Genomic DNA, 20,751 nt, shown 5'->3' on the forward strand with positions numbered 1-20,751 from the left:
AATAATTTTAGGGAAAAAGTATTGATTTTTAACCTAGTCAGTAATACATATTACATGTCAATTATTTTAAAAAGCTTTAATAAAAACTAGCTAAACGTCTTGGCCATGCTTTCTTTCTTTTAACATTTAAGAGGTAATATGGTCAGGTGTAAAAGTGAAAATGTAATTAATTTCAGTGACTATTTCAATGTTTTATTCATTCCACAAACATTTACTGAGTAGCTTTTCCATGCCAGGCACTGTTCTAAACACTGGGGATACAATGAGCAAATCAGATTTTTAAAAATTCCTGCCCTCATGGAGCTTACTTTTTAGTAGAATTTAGGTATATTAAGTCTATTGCTTAGTGGAACTTGTAAACTTTGTCTCTTATTGAAAAACATACTTTGGGCTTCCCTGGTGGCGCAGTGGTTGAGAATCTGCCTGCCAATGCAGGGGACACGGGTTCGAGCCCTGGTCTGGGAAGATCCCACATGCCGCAGAGCAACTAGGCCCGTGAGCCACAACTACTGAGCCTGCGCGTCTGGAGCCTGTGCTCCACAACAAGAGAGGCCGCGATAGTGAGAGGCCCGCGCACCGCGATGAAGAGTGGCCCCCACTTGCCACAACTAGAGAAAGCCCTCGCACAGAAACGAAGACCCAACACAGCAATCAATCAATCAATCAATGAATAAATAAATAAATAAATAAATAAGCTTTAAAAAAAAAAAAAAAAGAAAAACATACTTTGACTAATTTTATTAACATTAATTTTCTCCTCTTATAGTAACGGGACCTCTGTCAGAACTGCAAATTGCATATGTTAGCAGAGAAACACTACAGGTAAATTCAATGTTAATTAAAAAGTAATGTTCTTTATTAAACTAAATGTTTAATTATTTTGCATTACCTGTTAAGCAGAGTAAGGATTTAAATATTCTAGTTTGGTAAACTCTTGAATTTAATGCATTTCAAAGTTGTGTAGTAAACTCAAATTATATTTGCAAATAAACACGTTAAAGCTTCAGTATCATAATATACCTCCTAAAATTTAAGCACTATGGATTTGTTATTTATTTTTATATTCCTCTTAATACCAAAGAAAGGCTTAAAAATTAAGCATTCTTATGGGATTGAAACTCATTCTGATACTAATTGGATATTTACTTTTAAAAAGTTATTTCAAACTATTTGCAGAGTTTAGTGAAAATTATTTCTCTTAGGAAAATTAGTGGTTCAAACTGAGCTCCGCCTCTCATTTTCTCGATTCTTTTATCTTTTCGGATACTCTGGTAAAATAAAGTAATTATCACTAGTGCTTTCTGTAATGAGTAAATAAATAAGATAGAATACTACTCATTGATGACTTTAAATCCCAAAGTGTGTTCTGTAGTAAAGTCTTGTTAATTTTTCTTTTTTTTGAAACTCCAGGGATTATACTATCTTCACAGTAAAGGGAAAATGCACAGGGATATAAAGGTATATATCATATCTTTACCTAATGGCCCTCTCTTCATTTTTAAATATGCTGACCAAACTGTTGAGCAAAATTGTATCAGTTATTCTATTTGATGAATTTGTTATCTTAATATGTTACTATAATAAAATTGAGTGATACTTTGAAGGGTTTATTAATTTTTTTTATAGCGGCTCTATTGAGATACAGTTCACATACCATAAAATTCACCCTTTTAAAGTGTACAATTGTGGATTCATGTTTTAATAACACATTTTAGCTTATTTGTAGTTATTTATTTATAAAATGCAAATTAGGTCCATAGCTTCCATTAAGTTACAGTCTTTAGGAAGTTTCATGCTTTGAATATTGTAGTAAACTTTGGCAATCTTAAGGAACTGTCATTAATAATGTATAAAAATGGATAAACTAAGCCTTGACCTTTTCTGCTGGTCTTTAACTGGCAGAGGAGAGCAGGTACACCGGGCATGTTGTGGTAAACCACCCCTATCGTAGGACTCTGAGGTTATTTCCAAAGATACTGCCGTCTTCCCAGCCTGGATATTTTCTCTGTTCATTTATTTTTTCTTTTCTTTTCTTCTTCCTCATTCATCTTACCTCCTGCTTTTTCTTTCCCCCTTTTATTTTCTCTAACATAAAGGTTCTAACCCTTTTTTGCGGGGGATGTGGGTGTGGGAATCATGTGCTCTTTGAGTCTCTGATGAAAGCCATGGACTCTCTCCTCCAAAAATGCTCTTATGCACATGCCTTCAAATTTTGCATGAAATTTCAGTGGACTCTCAGATCACCTGCTGAGATCCTCTACTTTAAGTATTGTTCATAAACCACTTCAAAGACATAAGCAAAGAGCCTTGGATTCAAAGGTGCGAGAGATCCTAAGAAGATAAGTGTATCAAGAAAGATTCTGTGTCATTGGCACTTAAATGATCTGGAAGGATTGATAGATTTTTGTCAGAAATGGAAGTTGGAGTGCCTTCTAAGCAGAAGGAACAGTGTGAGCAAAGATACGGAGGTCAGAAAGTGTGGGGTCATTTTAGGGGGTATAAAGGCTGCACCATATAATTGAAGAGAAGAGAATGTAGGAGAGTGATAAAGATGGTTTTGGCCAGGAGGTTTGGTGCTCCATTATGCAAGAACTCGTGTGTTGGACTTCAGAGTTTGGACCTAATTGGATAGATTCTAGCCATCACCACTATTTCTACCCTGTCTAAGCCACCATTATATTATATCTCACCTGGACTTCTGGAATAGCTTTCTAACTGGTCTCCCTGCTCCCATTCTTGAGTGATCCTACAGTCAGTTCTCTACCTCACACCAAAGTGACCTTTGTAAATCAGATCTTGTCACTCTCCTGCTTATAAACCACCGTTGGCTTCCCATCATACTCAGTACAGTATTCAGATGTTTTTACCATGGCCATTAAGGTTATGCATGATCTGGCCCCTGCTTTCCTCTCCGACCTCATCTCATACTCTTCTTCGTTTTACTCATTCTGTTCTAGGCACACTAAACTTGGAGGTCCTGGAATATGTTGAGTTCATTCTGGTTCCAGGACTTTGTATTTGCTGTTACCTCTTTCTGGAATGTTCTTCTAGATTTTGGCATGACTCTGCACCCTCTCTTCAATTAGATCTCTGCTTAAATATCCCTGCCTTAGAGAGGCCTTCCCTTCCTGCTTTATCTTCAGAGTGCTTATCTCTAACTGGCTTTGAATCATTTATTGGTTCATTCATTCGTGTGCGTGTGTGTGTGTGTGTGTGTGTGTGTATTCGTTTTTAGATTTTCTTTCTCTCCTGCTTAGATGTAAACTCCTTGAGAGCTGGAACTTTTTCATTACTGTAACCCCAGAGCTTGAAGTAGCATCTGGTTGCTAGTAGTCTCTCAGGGAGAGAGGAATGAATGGACACCTAGATGGATGGATGGAAGAATGCATCATAAGTGCAGGTGACATGATATAAACTGTAATTTAGAAAAATTAATCTGGAGCTGGGGAAAGACCAAACTGAAGACTCTGGCAGAAGTCTAGATAGCTAGGGCCTAATTCAAGTTGAAATCCCTACTCTAGTTTCTTTTTCCTTTTTCTCATTTCTCCCATTACTCCTTAGAGTTGCAGTAATATCAAGGGGTGTAGGTTTTGGTTATTTCTTCCTCTTTTGGGGGCTGGAAGGAGTTTCCTAGTATTTTTTACCCCGAACTTATACTTACAAAATTGATTGCATCCTGAACCATAGAGGATTACTTTTGCTTCCTCACTTAAAAGTTGCCCAAAGCGGGGGCAGGGGTGGGGAGCCTGTAGTACCTTTGAGAGGCAGTATTTCTACCTCCTCCAGAAGCTCTCAGTTTTTTGAAGATGAAGTCGTTATTATCACCTTCTTCTTAGAGCTTAGATCAAGAAGCAAAAGTGGATAAAAATGCTGCTAGGTCATGCAAACAGGTGACATTTTAATTCTGTGGGACTGTGCCTAGTTGTTTATATACTGAATGGCCCCAAACTCTGGGCAGAGACACATTAGGATGGACAGCCCTACAGACTAAGTAGTAAGGTTCAGTCTTACACATTAGCATTGGTTCAACTGATGTTGAGTACCTAGAAAGGGAGATGTGTTTTGGTGGTTTTGGACAGGAAATGGCAATGAAGTTTAACATGTAATTCAAGGAACTGAATAATGCCATTGTAAGGTAACAGTTTAGTATAGTGACAGCGCTTGATCAGTAAGAAAATAGCATTCAGATTAAAACTAATATGTCACGTTCATAATAACATTCATATTATTTTAATAGCAGCTTTTTGCAAGGCAGAACATTTTGTAAGGATAGTCAAATTGCCTAAAAAGTAGACAGTAAGTTTTCCTATGAATGTAATGGTTTAACATTTTAATTGGGCCTACTATAAATCGTCAGTATTTCTAGGTTTAAGCCTGCCACTTGTGATTATTTTAAATATATATGTTTAATCTTTTATATGTGCTTTCTGATAAAATGTTTCCTACTTTAACTAAAATGTTCTCACTTTGAAGGGAGCTAACATTCTGTTAACGGATAATGGTCATGTGAAATTAGGTAAGTAAACTTGAATTTCGTCACTTGCACAAATTTATTCCAAAACATAGTAAGTTTATGTTTTCCTCTCTAGGACTAGGTTTCCCCTCCCTCAGCAGCATCTATGTATCTTTAGGTGGAAATCTCATTGCAGGACATGACATATGTAATCTCTCTGTATCTGTTTCTTCTTCTCTTAAGTGAGGATAAAGTCTGTCCTTCACATGGGACAGATTCATTATAAAGATATAGTGAAATAATATCCCTTAAAAATTCTTTCACCTCTAACCCTAGGAGTGGGACTTCTAGTAAGAAATCTGTACGAGATTACCTTGTGACCAAAAAATAAGGCAAACAAAAGCCAAAAACTCAATAATGCAAAAACTCCTACCTGCTTACACAAGCTTTTAAAATAAAACATTGTATTAGTTATATAAGAATGTAATTTAGATGCTGAATGGTGCTTTATTTGAAACTGTAACTTTTATTTTGTAACTTTTGATTGTCAAGTTATTAAAACAGTTCAATACCTAAATAATAACTTAATTTGAAAGTTTAAGACAGGAAACATGTACAATATAGTAACTTTATAAACAAAGTTATGTCTGTTAGGTATTAAATGAAGTATTTAATAACAAATATGAAGCAATTATTTTGAACTACATATCACTATAAAATCAAAATTCAAGGAAATATTTATCTTCTAAAAATATGATTAAACTATTTTGACCTATAGCCTATAATAGGGGCTAATCAGATTTAAAAGTATCATAATTTACATATAATAAAATTTTCCTAAGCCACCTCTAAATATGAGAAAAGCAGTTATCTAACTATTGATGGCTTAGTGAACAGTTTCCATCTGCAGTTTAAAATTTGTGTCAATATTATGTGCTTTACTCAAAGACATCCTATATATAATATGTCTTAGTTTATAAAGATTTAGAAATCATCATTAAAAAACTAGAAAATATTAGAACTCAATATACTTAAAAAATAGCAACATAAAACTAAACTGACATAAAAATAAATTTCTTGATAGTGATTGTTATTGGTATTAGAATATATTGCTACAGTAAGATTTTTGGGAATATTCTGTTTGTCTTTTCACGGTAGATAGATTTACCAGTAGAGATTTTGTTTTTTTTAATGTCAGTTGTTGTGTGTATGGCAGGAAGTGAATGGAATGTATTCCTACTTAAGGTCCCTCCCAGTGATTTTCCTTGAATTTCAGGTCCTGGGAATTAGAAATGATAACATTAAATCTGGCAGGTTAGATTCTCTCAGTTGTCTCTTCCTCATCAAAATTATTTGATCTTGACTTTCGTTGTCATTTGATCCGTGTGGGGATGTATGGGAACCCATTTGGCTGTCATACACACTATTTTGTGATATCTTAATGCTAGTCCATTAGAGTTAACAAATCTTAATGTGATGTTTGAGAATATCTCATTTCTGTGAAATTAATTTAATTGAAATAATTATTAAAAATTTCTCATGTTACTTTTAAATAATTTTACTTTATTTTCTAAACGTATCTCTTTTTTTAATAGCTGATTTTGGAGTGTCTGCTCAGATAACAGCTACAATTGCCAAACGGAAGTCTTTCATTGGTACACCATATTGGTAATTGTATTTTAATTGATAATTTAACTTTTTGTTTTTCTGTCATTATTGTATGCAGTGTTTATTAAAAAATAGACTGAATGGTCAAAATTATTAGGACTAAAACAGATTAAGGAGGTCAGCAACAGGCTAAGTAATTTAGGCATGTATACTTTTGGATGAATTACAATACATAGCCATAGAATATTCTACCATACTATTTTTCATTATGTGGAAAGGGCTTTAAAGGTTGATATACTTTTAGAAACCTTGATATAGTTCCAGTTTTGCCCAGAAAAACCCCAACTCTTGGTCCTACATATATTACGTGTATTTTCACAGATTAGTCCGTATTCTGATGAATTTTTCAACATTGTTTTATTCACAGTATTCCCTAGCTCAAAACTTTTTGACATATCTTGGTTGCACACAAGATCAAGTACATATTTCTTGGCATTTGGAATCTTCCGGTGTCTGGCCTCTATCTGCCTCATTAACTTTTTTTTTTTAAATTTATTTATTTATTTATTTTTGGCTGTGTTCGGTCTTCATTGCTGCGCACGGGCTTTCTCTAGTTTCTGTGAGCAGGGGCTACTCTTTGTTGTGGTCCATGGGCTTCTCATTGCAGTGGCTTCTCTTGTTGCAGAGCACAGGCTCTAGGCCCAGGCTTCAGTAGTTGTGGCCTGCGGGCTTTTGAGTGCCGCAGGCTCAGTAGTTATGGCTCACGGGCTTAGTTGCTTCACATCATGTGGGATCCTCCCAGACTAGGGATCGAACCCGTGTCCCCTGCATTGGCAGGCGGATTCTTAACCAGTGCACCACCAGGGAAGTCCCTGCCTCATTAACTTTAAGGTCTACTAGTTGCCTCCACAGACCTTCCTCTCTAGCCATGTTTGTCTGCTGGGTGTTCTTTGATCATTCTATACAAACTGTCTTACTCATTCATTTATTTGTTCAATAAATATTTTTACCACTTACTATGTGCCAGATACGCTGTTAGTCATTGTGCATATAGTGGTGGATAGGTATAGAGCTTTTTTGCTCACATGATTCCCTTGAAGTAACGGCACTCTGGAAATATTAACATTCCTTCAGCTTAAGTGCTACCATTCCTCCCCCAATGCCCTCCTGGTCTGCCTCCTCAGCAGTGGGACAGCACTAATCTGGAGGACTTCTTTTCATATTTAAGATATGATATATACCATTTTTGATATTTGTCTTTTTATCAAACAGGTACATACTTTAAAAGTCAAATAGTGCTAAAGAGACTGATAAATTCTTCTAGTTGTGTCTTCTGCCATCTGTAGCCTTATCAATTATTATTTATAGGCTTTGTGTTACAATAGGTGAAGATTTTATTAATAGTTCTCTTCATTCATCATTCAGTCTTCTTATCCTTTCAATGTACTTGCTGAGTCAATTATTATACTACTATTACACTTACTGTCTTTAAAATTTTTTCTTATATCTAATAATTTCTTCATTTTTTATTTGTTTAGTTTGTATTTTTAATCCCTGGCCAAGACTTCCATACCTCCCCATATACTGCAGTCTGAAAGATGCCTCTATATAATTTTCCAAGCCATAAATAGTCCTGATTTTGGGAGGGTTTTTTTGCTTTGTTTTAATTTGTTTTGTTTTGTTTTTATTAAAGTTAAGTCTTCCCGGGGTCCTCCTCCCTCCTATTCCAATCTGAAATGTTTATTTTCTAGGTTTTTTCCATAGCTTCGCCTTGGGAATTCATTTCCTGGAATCCAGGTCTTCTTCCTCCTTCATAAATTTCTCCCTCTCTCATGTTTTGATAACTTCCTGAGAAATTTGAGGGGTAAAAATTTTTGAGACTCTGCATGTCTAGCCTCACACACACATGATTGATAATTTGGATGAATATGGCATTCTAGGTTGGAATTTTTGAAGCATTGCTCTACTGTCTTTTCTCTGATGTTGATGGGAACTGTGATGCCATTATGACACAAGATTTTTTTTTAACATCTTTATTGGAGTATAATCGCTTTACAATGTTGTGTTAGTTTCTGCTATATAACAAAGTGAATCAGCTATACGTATACATGTATCCCCATATCTCCTCCCTCTTGCGTCTCCCTCCCACCCCTGTAGGTGGTCACAAAGCACTGAGCTGATCTCCCTGTGCTATGCGGCTGCTTCCCACTAGCTATCAATTTTACATTTGGTACTATATACATGTCAGTGGTACTCTCTCACTTCGTCCCAGCTTACCCTTCCCCCTCCCCTTGTCCTCAAGTCCATTCTCTACATCTGCGTCTTTATTCCTATCCTGCCCCTAGGTTCGTCAGAACCATTTTTTTTTTTTTTTAGATTCCATACATGTGTTAGCATACAGTATTTGTTTTTCTCTTTCTGACTTACTTCACTCTGTATGACAGACTCTAGGTCCATCCACCTCACTACAAATAGTTCAATTTTGTTTGTTTTTATGGCTGAGTAATATTCCATTGTATATATGTGCCACATCTTCTTTATCCATTCATCTGTCGATGGACACTTAGGTTGCTTCCATGTCCTGGCTATTGTAAATAGTGCTGCAGTGAACATTGTGGTACATGTCTCTTTTTGAATTATGGTTTTCTCAGGGTATATGCCCAGTAGTGGGATTGCTGGGTCGTGTGGTAGTTCTATTTTTAGTTTTTTAAGGAACCTCCATACTGTTCTCCATATCAGTGGCTGTATCAATTTACGTTCCAACAACAGTGCAGGAGGGTTCACTTTTCTCCACACCCTCTCCAGCATTTATTGTTTGTAGATTTTTTGATGATGGCCATTCTGACCAGTGTGAGGTGATACCTCATGTAGTTTTGATTTCCATTTCTCTAATGATTAGTGATGTTGAGCATCCTTTCATGTGTTTGTTGGCAATCTGTATGTCTTCTTTGGAGAAATGTCTATTTACGTCTTCTGCCCATTTTTTGATTGGGTTGTTTGTTTTTTTGATATTGAGCTGCATGAGCTGCTTGTATATTTTGGAGATTAATCCTTTGTCAGTTGCTTCGTTTGCAAATATTTTCTCCCATTCTGAGGGTTGTCTTTTCGTCTTGTTTATGGTTTCCTTTGCTGTGCAAAAGCTTTTAAGTTTCATTAGGTTCTGTTTGTTTATTTTTGTTTTTATTTCCATTTCTCTAGGAGGTGGGTCAGAAAGGATCTTGCTGTAATTTATATCATAGAGTTTTCTGCCTATGTTTTCCTCTAAGAGTTTTATAGTGTCCGGTCTTACATTTAGGTCTTTAATCCATTTTGAGTTTATTTTTGTGTTAGGGAGTGTTCTAATATCATTCTTTTACATGTAGCTGTCCAGTTTTCCCAGCACCACTTATTGTAGCTGTCCAGATTTCCCAGCACCACCATCTCTTCTCCACTGTATACCCTTGCCTCCTGTGTCAAAGATTAGTTGACCATAGGTGCATGGGTTTATCTCTGGACTTTCTATCCTGTTCCATTGATCTATATTTCTGTTTTTGTGCCAGTACCATACTGTCTTGATTACTGTAGCTTTGTAGTATAGTCTGAAGTCAGGGAGCCTGATTCCTCCAGCTCCGTTTTTCTTTGTCAAGATTGCTTTGGCTCTTCGGGGTCTTTTGTGTTTCCATACAAATTGTGAAATTTTTTGTTCTAGTTCTGTGAAAAATGCCATTAGTAGTTTGATAGGGATTGATTTGAATCTGTAGATTGCTTTGGATAATATAGTCATTTTCACAGTGTTGATTCTTCCAATCCAAGAACATGGTGTATCTCTCCATCTGTTTGTATCATCTTTAATTTCTATCATCAGTGTCTTATAGTTTTCTGCATACAGGTCTTTTGTCTCCTTAGGTAGGTTTATTCCTAGGTATTCGATTCTTTTTGTTGCAGTGGTAAATGAGAGTGTTTCCTTAATTTCTCTTTCAGATTTTTCATCATTAGTGTATAGAAATGCAAGAGATTTCTGTGTATTAATTGTGTATCCTGCTACTTTACCAAATTCATGGATTAGCTCTGGTAGTTTTCTGGTAGCATCTTTAGGATTCTCTATGTATAGTATCATGTCATCTGAAAGATTCCTCTATATGTGACTATGTGTCACTGGCACACAGTGACAGTTTTACTTCTTCTTTTCCGATTTGGATTCCTTTTATTTCTTTTTCTTCTCTGATTGCTGTGGCTAAAACTTCTAAAACTATGTTGAATAATAGTGGTAAGAGTGGGCAACCTTGTCTTGTTCCTGATCTTAGTGGAAATGGTTTCAGTTTTTCACCATTGAGAATGATGTTGGCTGTGGGTTTGTCATATATGGCCTTTATTATGATGAGGTAAGTTCCCTCTGTGTCTACTTCCTGGAGAGTTTTTATCATAAATGGGTGTTGAATTTTGTCAAAAGCTTTTTCTGCATCTATTGAGATGATCATACGGTTTTTATCCTTCAATTTGTTAATATGGTGTATCACATTGATTGATTTGCGTATATTGAAGAATCCTTGCATTCATGGAGAAACCCCACTTGATCACGGCATATGATCATCTTAATGTGTTGTTGGATTCTGTTTGCTAGTATTTTGTTGAGGATTTTTGCATCTATGTTCATCAGTGATATTGGCCTGTAGTTTTCCTTTTTGTGATATCTTTGTCTGGTTTTGGTATCAGGGTGATGGTGGCCTCGTAGAATGAGTTTGGGAGCGTCTCCCCCTCTGCTATACTTTGGAAGAGTTTGAGAAGAATAGGTATTGGCTCTTCTCTAAATATTTGATAGAATTCGCCTGTGAAGCCACCTGGTCCTAGACTATTGTTTGTTGGAAGATTTTTAATCACAGTCTCAATTTCAGTGCTTGTGATTAGTCTGTTTATATTTTCTGTTTCTTCCTGGTTGTCTTGGAAGGTTGTGCTTTTCTAAGAATTTGTCCATTGTTTCCAGGTTGTCCATTTTACTGGCATAGAGTTGCTTGTAGTAGTCCCTTATGATGCTTTGTATTTCTGCAGGGCCTGTTGTTACTTCTCCTTTTTCATTTCTAATTCTGTTGATTTGAGTCTTCTCCCTTTTTTTCTTGATGAGTCTGGCTAATGGTTTATCAATTTTGTTTATCTTCTCAAAAACCAGCTTTTGTTTTTATTGTTCTTTGCTATTGTTTTCTTTGTTTCTATTTCATTTATTTCTACTCTGATCTTTATGATTTCTTTCCTTCTGCTAACTTTGGGGTTTTTTTGTTCTTCTTTCTCTAGTTGCTTTAGATATAAGTTTAGGTTGTTTATTTGAGATTTTTCTTGTTTCTTGAGGTAGGATTGTATTGCTATAAATTTCCCTCTTAGAACTGCTTTTGCTGCATTCCTAAGTTTTGGGTCATCGTGTTTTCATTGTCATTTGTTTCTAGGTATTTTTTGATTCCCTCTTTTTTTTTTTTCAGTGATCTCTTGGTTATTTAGTAGCATATTGTTTAGCCTCCATGTGTTTGTATTTTTTACAGTTTTTTTCCTGTTATTTCTATCTAGTCTCATAGCGTTGTGGTCGGAAAAGATACTTGATATTTCAATTTTCTTAAATTTACCGAGGCTTGATTTGTTACCCAAGATATGATCTATCCTGGAGAATGTTCCATGAGCACTTGAGAAGAAAGTATATTCTGTTGTTTTTGGATGGAATGTCCTATAAATATCAATTAAGTCCATCTTGTTTAATGTGTTGTTTAAAGCTTGTTTTCCTAATTTATTTTTATTTTGGGTGATTTGTCCATGGTGAAAGTGGGGCGTTAAAGTCCCCTACTATGATTGTGTTACTGTCGATTTCCCCTTTTCTGGCTGTTAACATTTGCCTCATGTATTGAGGTGCTCCTTTGTTGGGTGGATAAATATTTACAATTGTTATATCTTCTTCTTGGATTGATCCCTTGATCATTATGGAATGTCCTTCTTTGTCTCTTGTAATAGTCTTTATTTTAAAGTCTATTTTGTGTGATATGAGAACTGCTACTCCAGCTTTCTTTTGATTTCCATTTGCATGGAATATTTTTTTCCATCCCCTCACTTTCAGTCTGTATGTGTCCCTAGGTCTGAGGTGAGTCTCTTGTAGACAGCATATATATGGGTCTTGTTTTTGTATCCATTCAGCCAGTCTGTCTTTTGGTTGGAGCATTTAATCCATTTACATTTAAGGAAATTATCGATGCATATGTTCCTGTTACCATTTTCTTAATTGTTTTGGGTTGTTATTGTAGGTCTTTTCCTTCTCTTGTGTTTCCTGCCTGGAGAAGTTCCTTTAGCATTTGTTGTAAAGCTGGTTTGGTGGTGCTAACTTCTCTTAACTTTTGCTTGTTTGTAAAGGTTTTAATTTCTCCATTGAACCTGAAAGAGATCCTTGCTTGGTAGAGTAATCTTGGTTGTAGGTTTTCCCCTTCATCACTTTAAATATGTCCTGCCACTCCCTTCTGGCTTGCAGAGTTTCTGCTGAAAGATCGGCTGTTAACCTTATGGGGATTCCCTTGTATGTTATTTGTTGCTTTTCCCTTGCTGCTTTTAATATTTTTTCTTTGTATTTAATTTTTGATAGTTTGATTAATATGTGTCTTGGCGTGTTTCTCCTTGGATTTATCCTGTAATGGACTCTCTGTGCGCTCTGGACTTGACTATTTCCTTTCCCATATTAGGGGAGTTTTCAACTATAATCTCTTCGAATATTTTCTCAGTCCCTTTCTTTTTCTCTTCTTCTTCTGGGACCCCTATAATTCAAATGTTTGTGCATTCAATGTTGTCCCAGAGGTCTCTGAGACTGTCTTCAATTCTTTTCATTCTTTTTTCTTTATTCTGCTCTGTGGTAGTTATTTCCACTATTTTATCTTCCAGGTCAGTTATCCATTCTTCTGCCTCAGTTATTCTGCTATTGATTCCTTCTAGAGAATTTTTAATCTCATTTATTGTGTTGTTCATCATTGTTTGTTTGCTCTTTAGTTCTTCGAGGTCCTTGTTAAATGTTTCTTGTATTTTCTCCATTCTATTTCCAAGATTTTGGATCATCTTTACTATCATTACTCTGAATTCTTTTTCAGGTAGACTGCCTATTTCCTCTTCATTTGTTTGGTCTGGTGGGTTCTTACCTTGCTCCTTCATCTGCTGCATATTTCTCTGTCTTCTCATTTTGCTTAACTTACTGTGTTTGGGTTCTCCATTTCGCAGGCTGCAGGTTCGTAGTTGCCATTGTTTTTGGTGTCTACTTCCAGTGGGTAAGGTTGGTTCAGTGGGTTGTGTAGGCTTCCTGGTGGAGGGGACTGGTGCCTGTGTTCTGGCAGATGAGGCCGGATCTTGTCTTTCTGGTGGGCAGGACCACGTCTGGTGGTGTGTTTTGGGGTGTCTGTTAACGTATTATGATTTTAGGCCGCCTTCCTGCTAGTAGGTGGGGTTGTGTTCCTGTCTTGCTAGTTGTTTGGCATGGGGTGTCCAGCACTGGAGCTTGCGGGTCATTGAGTGGAGCTGGGTCTTAGCATTGAAACAGGGATCTCTGAGAGCTCTCGCTGATTGATATTACGTGGGACCGGGAGGTTTCTGGTGGTCCAATGTCCTGAACTTGGCTCTGCCACCTCAGATGCTTAGGCTTGACACCCAGCCGGAGCAGCAAGACCCTGTCAGCCACACAGCCAAGAGGACTCCGCTCACATCACCTTACTTTTCCCTCTTGGCACTGGACTATATGTGGACCACTGCCCCATCCTCATCACAGAGGGACGCTTTCATGTAGGTAGATGTGGAAGGAATGCATCACACACTGATGGAGAGGTGGGGGGCTGGGCAGCCGATGGGCTCCAAAAATGGCTGAAACTGTCGACACATGATATTTGAATGTAACCCCTCCCTACTAGAATCTTTTTGATGGTTTGGTATTCCATGGTGGTATACTTCAGAATGTTTTTGTTTGTTCTTTTGTCATTTTTACTTTTATTCATTGTACTTGGCATTTGTGCTTTTCAGTCAGGATTCATGTCTTTCAGTTCTGGGAAGTATTCTTGCATTACTTCCTTGATAATTTCTTTGCTATGCTTTTTCCTGCTCTCTCTTTCTGGAACTCATTAGTTATATCTTGGACCACTTGGATTAATCCATTAATTTTCTGTCAGTTTTTAAAAATCATTTTTGTTCTTCTTTCTGTAAGATTTCCAAAGCTTTTGAGACTCATGCTTTCATGATGGAGGCTTCCCTCAAATGTCTAGTAACCCTTCTCTTCTGGTTTACATTGAAGAGCAAGGCACTTAAAGCTGATTCGTAGCCGTGTGTGCATGGGATGTAGCATGTAAACCCAGTTTTTAGTGTCCCAGAAATGAGTAAGTGAAGGAAGCTGAGGAACTCATTGTTATACACAGACTTCTACTGCTCCCAGCCCCTGCTCTCCTTTGTTCCTGATATGTCTGAGTCTGAAGCCCCTCATCCAGTTTCTCTTGGTCTTCATCCAGTAGGAATGGGGAAGGAGTAATTGCTGGGCTTTAATAGATGAGAAGAGGAATCTGGTGGACTAACTATTCATTATTTAGACTTGACATTTGCAAATAAATATACCTGTTTTCAACCTCAGTCTTAACTCTGCTTTTGTAAGTTTGTAACCCTAATTTGTCAGCCTTTCTGGGATTCTTAGGGGCTAAGAACCAGCTAGTTGGAACCTAGTCATCAGTAAAGTAGTAACTGATGTACATTAAATTTTACATATTTCTGGGGTTCTTGGCTTGCTAGTTGGTCTTGTCCTCTACACACACTTAGGTTTGTCCTTCCTCCTATTTGCCACATCAGTTACTATTATTTCATTTCCAGTCCAAATATGTCTTCTGGATTTTTCAAAGATGATATGATTTTATTTCTCTTCTTTGTTCTTATTGTTCGGGATTGATTTCTGAGAGGAATAAGAGCTTAAAGAGCGATCTGTTATTATTTTTAGGTACTCTGTCTCCTCAGTTTGATTTTAAACATCTGGAGGAACTCTCATTGAATCTCCAGGGTCTAGCATGATTCTCTACACATGCTTCGTAAATGTTTGTTGATGATAACTGATCTCCAACTGAAGCTTCAGAGATTAAAAACTAATGTCATTCTTCTAATGATAGAGTAGGTAATATCTTGGGAGCATGTGAAATTGTGAATGAGGCAAAATAATGTTTTGGAACACTCCGACTCTTCAACTCTCTCTAGTATCATGTCTTTCCCACCTAAACTCTAGGGATGTAGGATAGAATGGAATCTCTCATTCATTGTGACTAAGGTTGGCAGTTATCCAGTTAATCAAAAAAGTCTGTGGAATTGGCAAATCTCAAAATTAATACACTACACATGTACCTTAAACATTTTATTTCAATTTAAGGCATGTGAGTGTACTTTTTTTTTTTTTTGCCAATCATTTGATATAGGGCGAAAGCCTTTTCTTTGCGTGGATAACTAGTTAGATGTAAATCATCCACATTTCCTGGTTTGTGTTTTCTCTAAAATGCAGTCATATACAAAGCATGTGACTTTTCCAGTCAGGTTTATTGAGGTATAAATTTAGCCTTATTAGGTGTACAGTTCTATGAACTTTGAGACACTCTGTGGTAGTGAAAAATGCCACCACAATCCGTGTAAAACATAGGTTCCCATCACCCAGGAAAGTTTTCTTTTGTGCCCTTCTCGTAAATTCTTTTGGCCCGTCTCTAGCCTCTGGCAACACCTGATCTGATTTCTGTCTCTACGGTTTTGCCTTTTCCCCCAGTGTCATACAGATGGAATTATGCAGTCTGTAGCCTTCCTAATCTTTTACAGCTATCCTTTTCTTAACCTCATTTGCCAGATTTTTTGTTTTTTCTGTCTTTAGAAACTTGTCTTTAACAAGTTTTTCTAAAGCATACACTTTAATTTTCATAACAGCTTACTCTTTTTACCTTCACAATTAATTAGTTTTTATAATATTTAATTAGATTATGTATTTATAATAACAAATATAGCAAATAAACAGGTTCAGAGATGACTCAGTTGATTGCGGTAAGCATGCAACTTAACTGGCAGGAGTACAAGTGCACTGGGTGGGATCTTTCACTCATATTTTTGTAGAGGAAGGGAGAACATCAGCTGCCATGGCCAGCTAGTTAAGAATATGTCACCAGTGTGCACTTTTATCCTCTACTGGGGCATTTCCACAGCTGGCTGAAATCTAGCCATCAATAAAGATTAAAAACATTTTAAGACCAAGCATTTAGAAAGTTAGAGGGATTTTTTTTTTGGTTAACTTACTGACATATTTGACTTTCCTGAAATCATACCAGGAAAACAAACATACTTGTAAGGCTGCCTGTTTAACTCACACTTTTGATATGTAAGAGTTCAAATGTTTATCTCAAGTAGTTCTTTTCAAAACTACTGCTTAGGATTTGAAATGTTTTATATTTGAAAATCAACATAATTATTTAATAAAATACAAATTTATAGAGGTATAATTAGGATAAGACTACAGTAAAGTTGAAAGAAACAAAAAAAATACTGAATTCAGGTAACTTTCATGTGAATAAATGTATTTTTTTAAAAGCAGACACTCATTTTTATAACTTTTCACCAACCAATTAAGTTTATAGTAAATGTGAGTTAAGTACTAAATGAAGATTCTTGGTGCCCCAATAAATAGTATTGGTCAAGTGAAAACAGTCGGAGGCCAGATTGCAGTTTATTGACGTAAGAAGGAAGAGCTAAAAATGATAAGTTATTTATTACATGTTATGTCTCTATAGAATTTTGCATGTACAGAGGAAGAGAGATTGGGATGTGGACAAATTGTTACATGTCGCTCTGTTGTAGTTGTAAATTTTTATAAACCTTTATAGTAAATAGCTTAACAAAGTAACAAAGGAGAAATCAGTAGGGGCTTGGGATGGAGAGTCTTATGAGATGTCGAGATCTTGGGAAATATGAGCCTTTTAAGTACTACATACTTATTTTTCAGATGTCAAGGCCTAAATAGGCCTCAGCTTACATAGTGATGGTGTGCCTCTGATGGGAATAAGAAGGAAAATACAATAAATAGATTTTTCTTTTCTGGACTATTTCCTTCAGGATGGCTCCAGAAGTCGCAGCCGTTGAGAGGAAAGGGGGGTACAATCAGCTTTGTGATCTCTGGGCAGTGGGGATCACTGCCATAGAACTTGCTGAGCTGCAGCCTCCTATGTTTGACTTACACCCAATGAGGTCAGTGTGTCATAGTTAAAGAATCCTGTGCTTAAATTAAGGTCCCCTCCCCGCCTCCCAGTATTATTTATTATGTCATGAACAAGTAATATTCTTAGTCTTGCTTTACCTTATTTGGGAATTATAGTGATAGAATTAATATTATATATTAAAATATGCAATCTTAAAATGCTGTGTAATGGTTGTTGATTTTTCAGAGCATTATTTCTAATGACAAAAAGCAATTTTCAGCCTCCTAAACTAAAGGATAAAATAAAATGGTAAGTATTTTTGTGTTATTTACTTTTATAGTCATGAGCAAAAAAATAATTGAAATTTTAAAATCTGATTTTCAAAATTTCTTAGGTCAAATAGTTTTCATCATTTTGTGAAAATGGCACTTACCAAAAATCCAAAAAAAAGACCTACTGCTGAAAAGCTACTACAGGTATTATTTTTGCCCTGAAATATGTCTTTTTTCAAAAGATAAAATGTCACTCAAACAGACTTCTAATAAGTGTTCTGTACTATGTTATTTTATTTTTAATAGCACCCGTTTGTCACACAGCCTTTGACACGGTCTTTGGCAATCGAACTGTTGGATAAAGTGAATAATCCAGATCATTCCACTTACCATGATTTTGATGATGATGATCCTGAGGTAGGAACTGTTTTTACCAAGTAGTATATATAGCATATATGTATATAGTATGTACATCTGAAAAATCAGTTCTTTTAAGTTCTGGATCTAGTTTAAATCAACTCTTGAGGGAAGAATTAACTCCTTGACTTTGGAAATCATGAGCTGGATTTTTCCTGTTGACTACTTATAGAGACTGTTTTCTGAAAATGGCAAAGGCAGAATCATCTAATCTACTTCTTGAAATTACTGTAGTTTTTTTAAAGTAGTCATTTTAGATGAAGTTGCAAATAAATAATCCATTGTAAAAGAGAATGCAAATGGGAAGCACCTACACAAGATATTAGAATATACATAAAATTTCTATTCCATTTTCTTGTCAAAAAGAATCCTTGTACAATATTTCACGAGTTATTAGTGGTTAGTAGAAAGTATAGGATTGACTTTGTTAGTGACTATTACCCTAATTGTCTGCTGTAGACGTGTTTAAAAATAAGCCAGTGTAGTTAGAGAATTAAATAACCCTAGTATCATGGGAGCATTGGTATGAATGGAAGCTTCACTTCGGCTGGCATATGTAACATTCCTAACTCAGCTAATAATTGTGGCACCTAAGATAAACTCAGTATATGTGACATGTCAGAATTCTGTTATTGGGTCTGTAACTGAGCTGGATAGCCTTGAACTTGACTGGCTTTTGGAAGGTACTTAAAATGGTGTAAATTCCATTGATGATATTGAAGGAACGATAGCTCTCAGTGGTCAGAAAGGTGGTCTCGGATTGTCTTAGGTAAGAGAGAACCTTTCTATCAATTCATCATTGTTCTAGCTTGTCATCTTTATACAACTATAAATAAGCTACTATCCCTTTGTTTAAAGGTCTGGAGAAGTATTTGAAAACAAAAAACTTAAGAATTATAAAGTATTATTGACTTTATACAAGGGAGAAATTGGGTTTTGTTGTTTTGCTTTATAAATTCTTCTATAATTTGATATACAGGTGTTCCTTCATTTGCATGGTAGTAAAGGACTGTACAAATGACCAAGTAAGGTGAAATCCTGCAAAGTGATCTTTTTTTTTTTTTTTTAATTTATTTATTTATTTTATTTATGGCTGTGTTGGGTCTTCGTTTCTGTGCGAGGGCTTTCTCCAGTTGTGGCACGTGGGGGCCGCTCTTCATCGCGGTGCGCGGGCCTCTCACTATTGTGGCCTCTCTTGTTGCGGAGCACAGGCTCCAGACGCGCAGGCTCAGTAGTTGTGGCTCACGGGCCCAGTTGCTCCGCGGCATGTGGGATCCTCCCAGACCAGGGCTCGAACCCGTGTCCCCTGCATTGGCAGGCAGATTCTCAACCACTGCGCCACCAGGGAAGCCCCGCGATCTTTTTTTTTTTTTGAAAGGATCCAACAGCATTTTTTTGTATGTAAATTTATTTATTTATTTATTTATTTATTTATTTATTTATGGCTGCATTGGGTCTTTGTTGCTGAGCGGGGCTTTCTCTAGTTACGGTGAGCAGGGGCTACTCTTCTTTACGGTGCGCAGGCTTCTCATTGCAGTGGCTTCTCTTGTGGTGGAGCACGGGCTTTAGGCCCGAGGGCTTCAGTAGTTGTGGCATGTGGTCTCAATAGTTGTGGCTCGCGGGCTCTAGAGCACAGGCTCAGTAGCTGTGGCACACAGGCTTAGTTGCTCCGCAACATGTGGGATCTTCCCGGACCAGGGCTCAAACCTGTGTCCCCTGCATTGGCAGGCAGGCTCTCAACCACTGCGCCACCAGGGAAGTCCCCTGCAAAGCGATCTTAATACTCAAGGAGAAAAATTATAATTGTTTTGTGACCTTAAAACATTTTTGTTAGAAGATTAAAAACTCTCTTATTGTCAGTTTTAAATGTATAGGGGAATGATAAAAATAGTAAAACTAATATTTTATTTAATACATTGTAAAGTATTAGAACCTGTGAGAATTGTGTTTCTTTTCTTTGTTTAAAAAAAAAAAAACACTTCCATGGATTGTTTCATTATCAAGTAGTCTGTTTATTGAGTAGATTGCATAGTGTTTGCCTTCTTCTTGTCATATAACTTTATGACACAGAGCAAGTATCTTCTTTATGCTTTGGTGAATGTCAGATTCCTTTCTAAGTTCAGGTCAGCTTCCAATATTTTATCCTTTGAACTTTCAATGCATGAAATAACCTCAGTAGTCCTGTGATGTGAAATTTTTTGCTAGCGCCCCTTCTTTTGGGGCACCTTCATCCTTTTTATCAGGACTTCTTTCTTCACTTATGTCAGGTTCACCTTCGCTACGTTACCCTGGCTGTGTGTTCACAGTCTCTTGAACAGTGGCAGTTTCAGCATTCTCACAGTCAGCTATTTTCTCCTGTAACTTCATTTATGTTTGATTCAAACTTCATTTCCAACATTATCCAGAGTTATCACTTTCTATTTCTTTGCAGCAGTTTTATCTTTGTTAGCTAATTTCTTCTTTCAGTTACCAATTTTTGTAAAAATGTCACATGAGTATATTATCACTGGGAGACAAGGAGGCAGCACAACTACACACTTCGCTGTCTGTGCATGAACTGAATAACAGATGCTCAGTGACCAGTCACAGACAGACTTTGAAAGTAGTGATGTGATTAGTTACGGATCATGATGTGCATCTGTTATTCACACAGTGATCTGTGGACTGACAAGCAGGCAGTGAAGTTTGTGTTTTATGCAATTATAATTAATATACTGAATGTTGATAAGATTAATATACTGAATAATATACAATTAATGTTATATAATATTATACAATTAATAAACTGGTGACTGAAATTTGAACCATGTTATAGAGGACTAGTGTAATT

General features: G+C 36.5%; 1 protein-coding gene across 3 annotated transcripts in view; it reads left to right on the forward strand.

Moving 5' to 3' along the window:
* MAP4K3 (mitogen-activated protein kinase kinase kinase kinase 3) overlaps positions 1-20,751 on the forward strand; it is a 198,221-nt gene that overhangs the window by 121,407 nt on the left and 56,063 nt on the right. For all 3 annotated transcript variants that reach the window (XM_059943542.1, XM_059943544.1, XM_059943545.1), the window contains 8 exons: positions 767-822; positions 1,411-1,458; positions 4,474-4,516; positions 6,049-6,121; positions 17,150-17,281; positions 17,479-17,541; positions 17,627-17,708; positions 17,811-17,921. In XM_059943542.1, the coding sequence (XP_059799525.1) occupies positions 767-822; positions 1,411-1,458; positions 4,474-4,516; positions 6,049-6,121; positions 17,150-17,281; positions 17,479-17,541; positions 17,627-17,708; positions 17,811-17,921 (608 nt within the window). The remainder of the gene's footprint in view (positions 1-766; positions 823-1,410; positions 1,459-4,473; positions 4,517-6,048; positions 6,122-17,149; positions 17,282-17,478; positions 17,542-17,626; positions 17,709-17,810; positions 17,922-20,751) is intronic.

Source organism: Balaenoptera ricei, chromosome 13 (assembly GCF_028023285.1).
Source record: "Balaenoptera ricei isolate mBalRic1 chromosome 13, mBalRic1.hap2, whole genome shotgun sequence".
Classification (NCBI taxonomy): domain Eukaryota; kingdom Metazoa; phylum Chordata; class Mammalia; order Artiodactyla; family Balaenopteridae; genus Balaenoptera; species Balaenoptera ricei.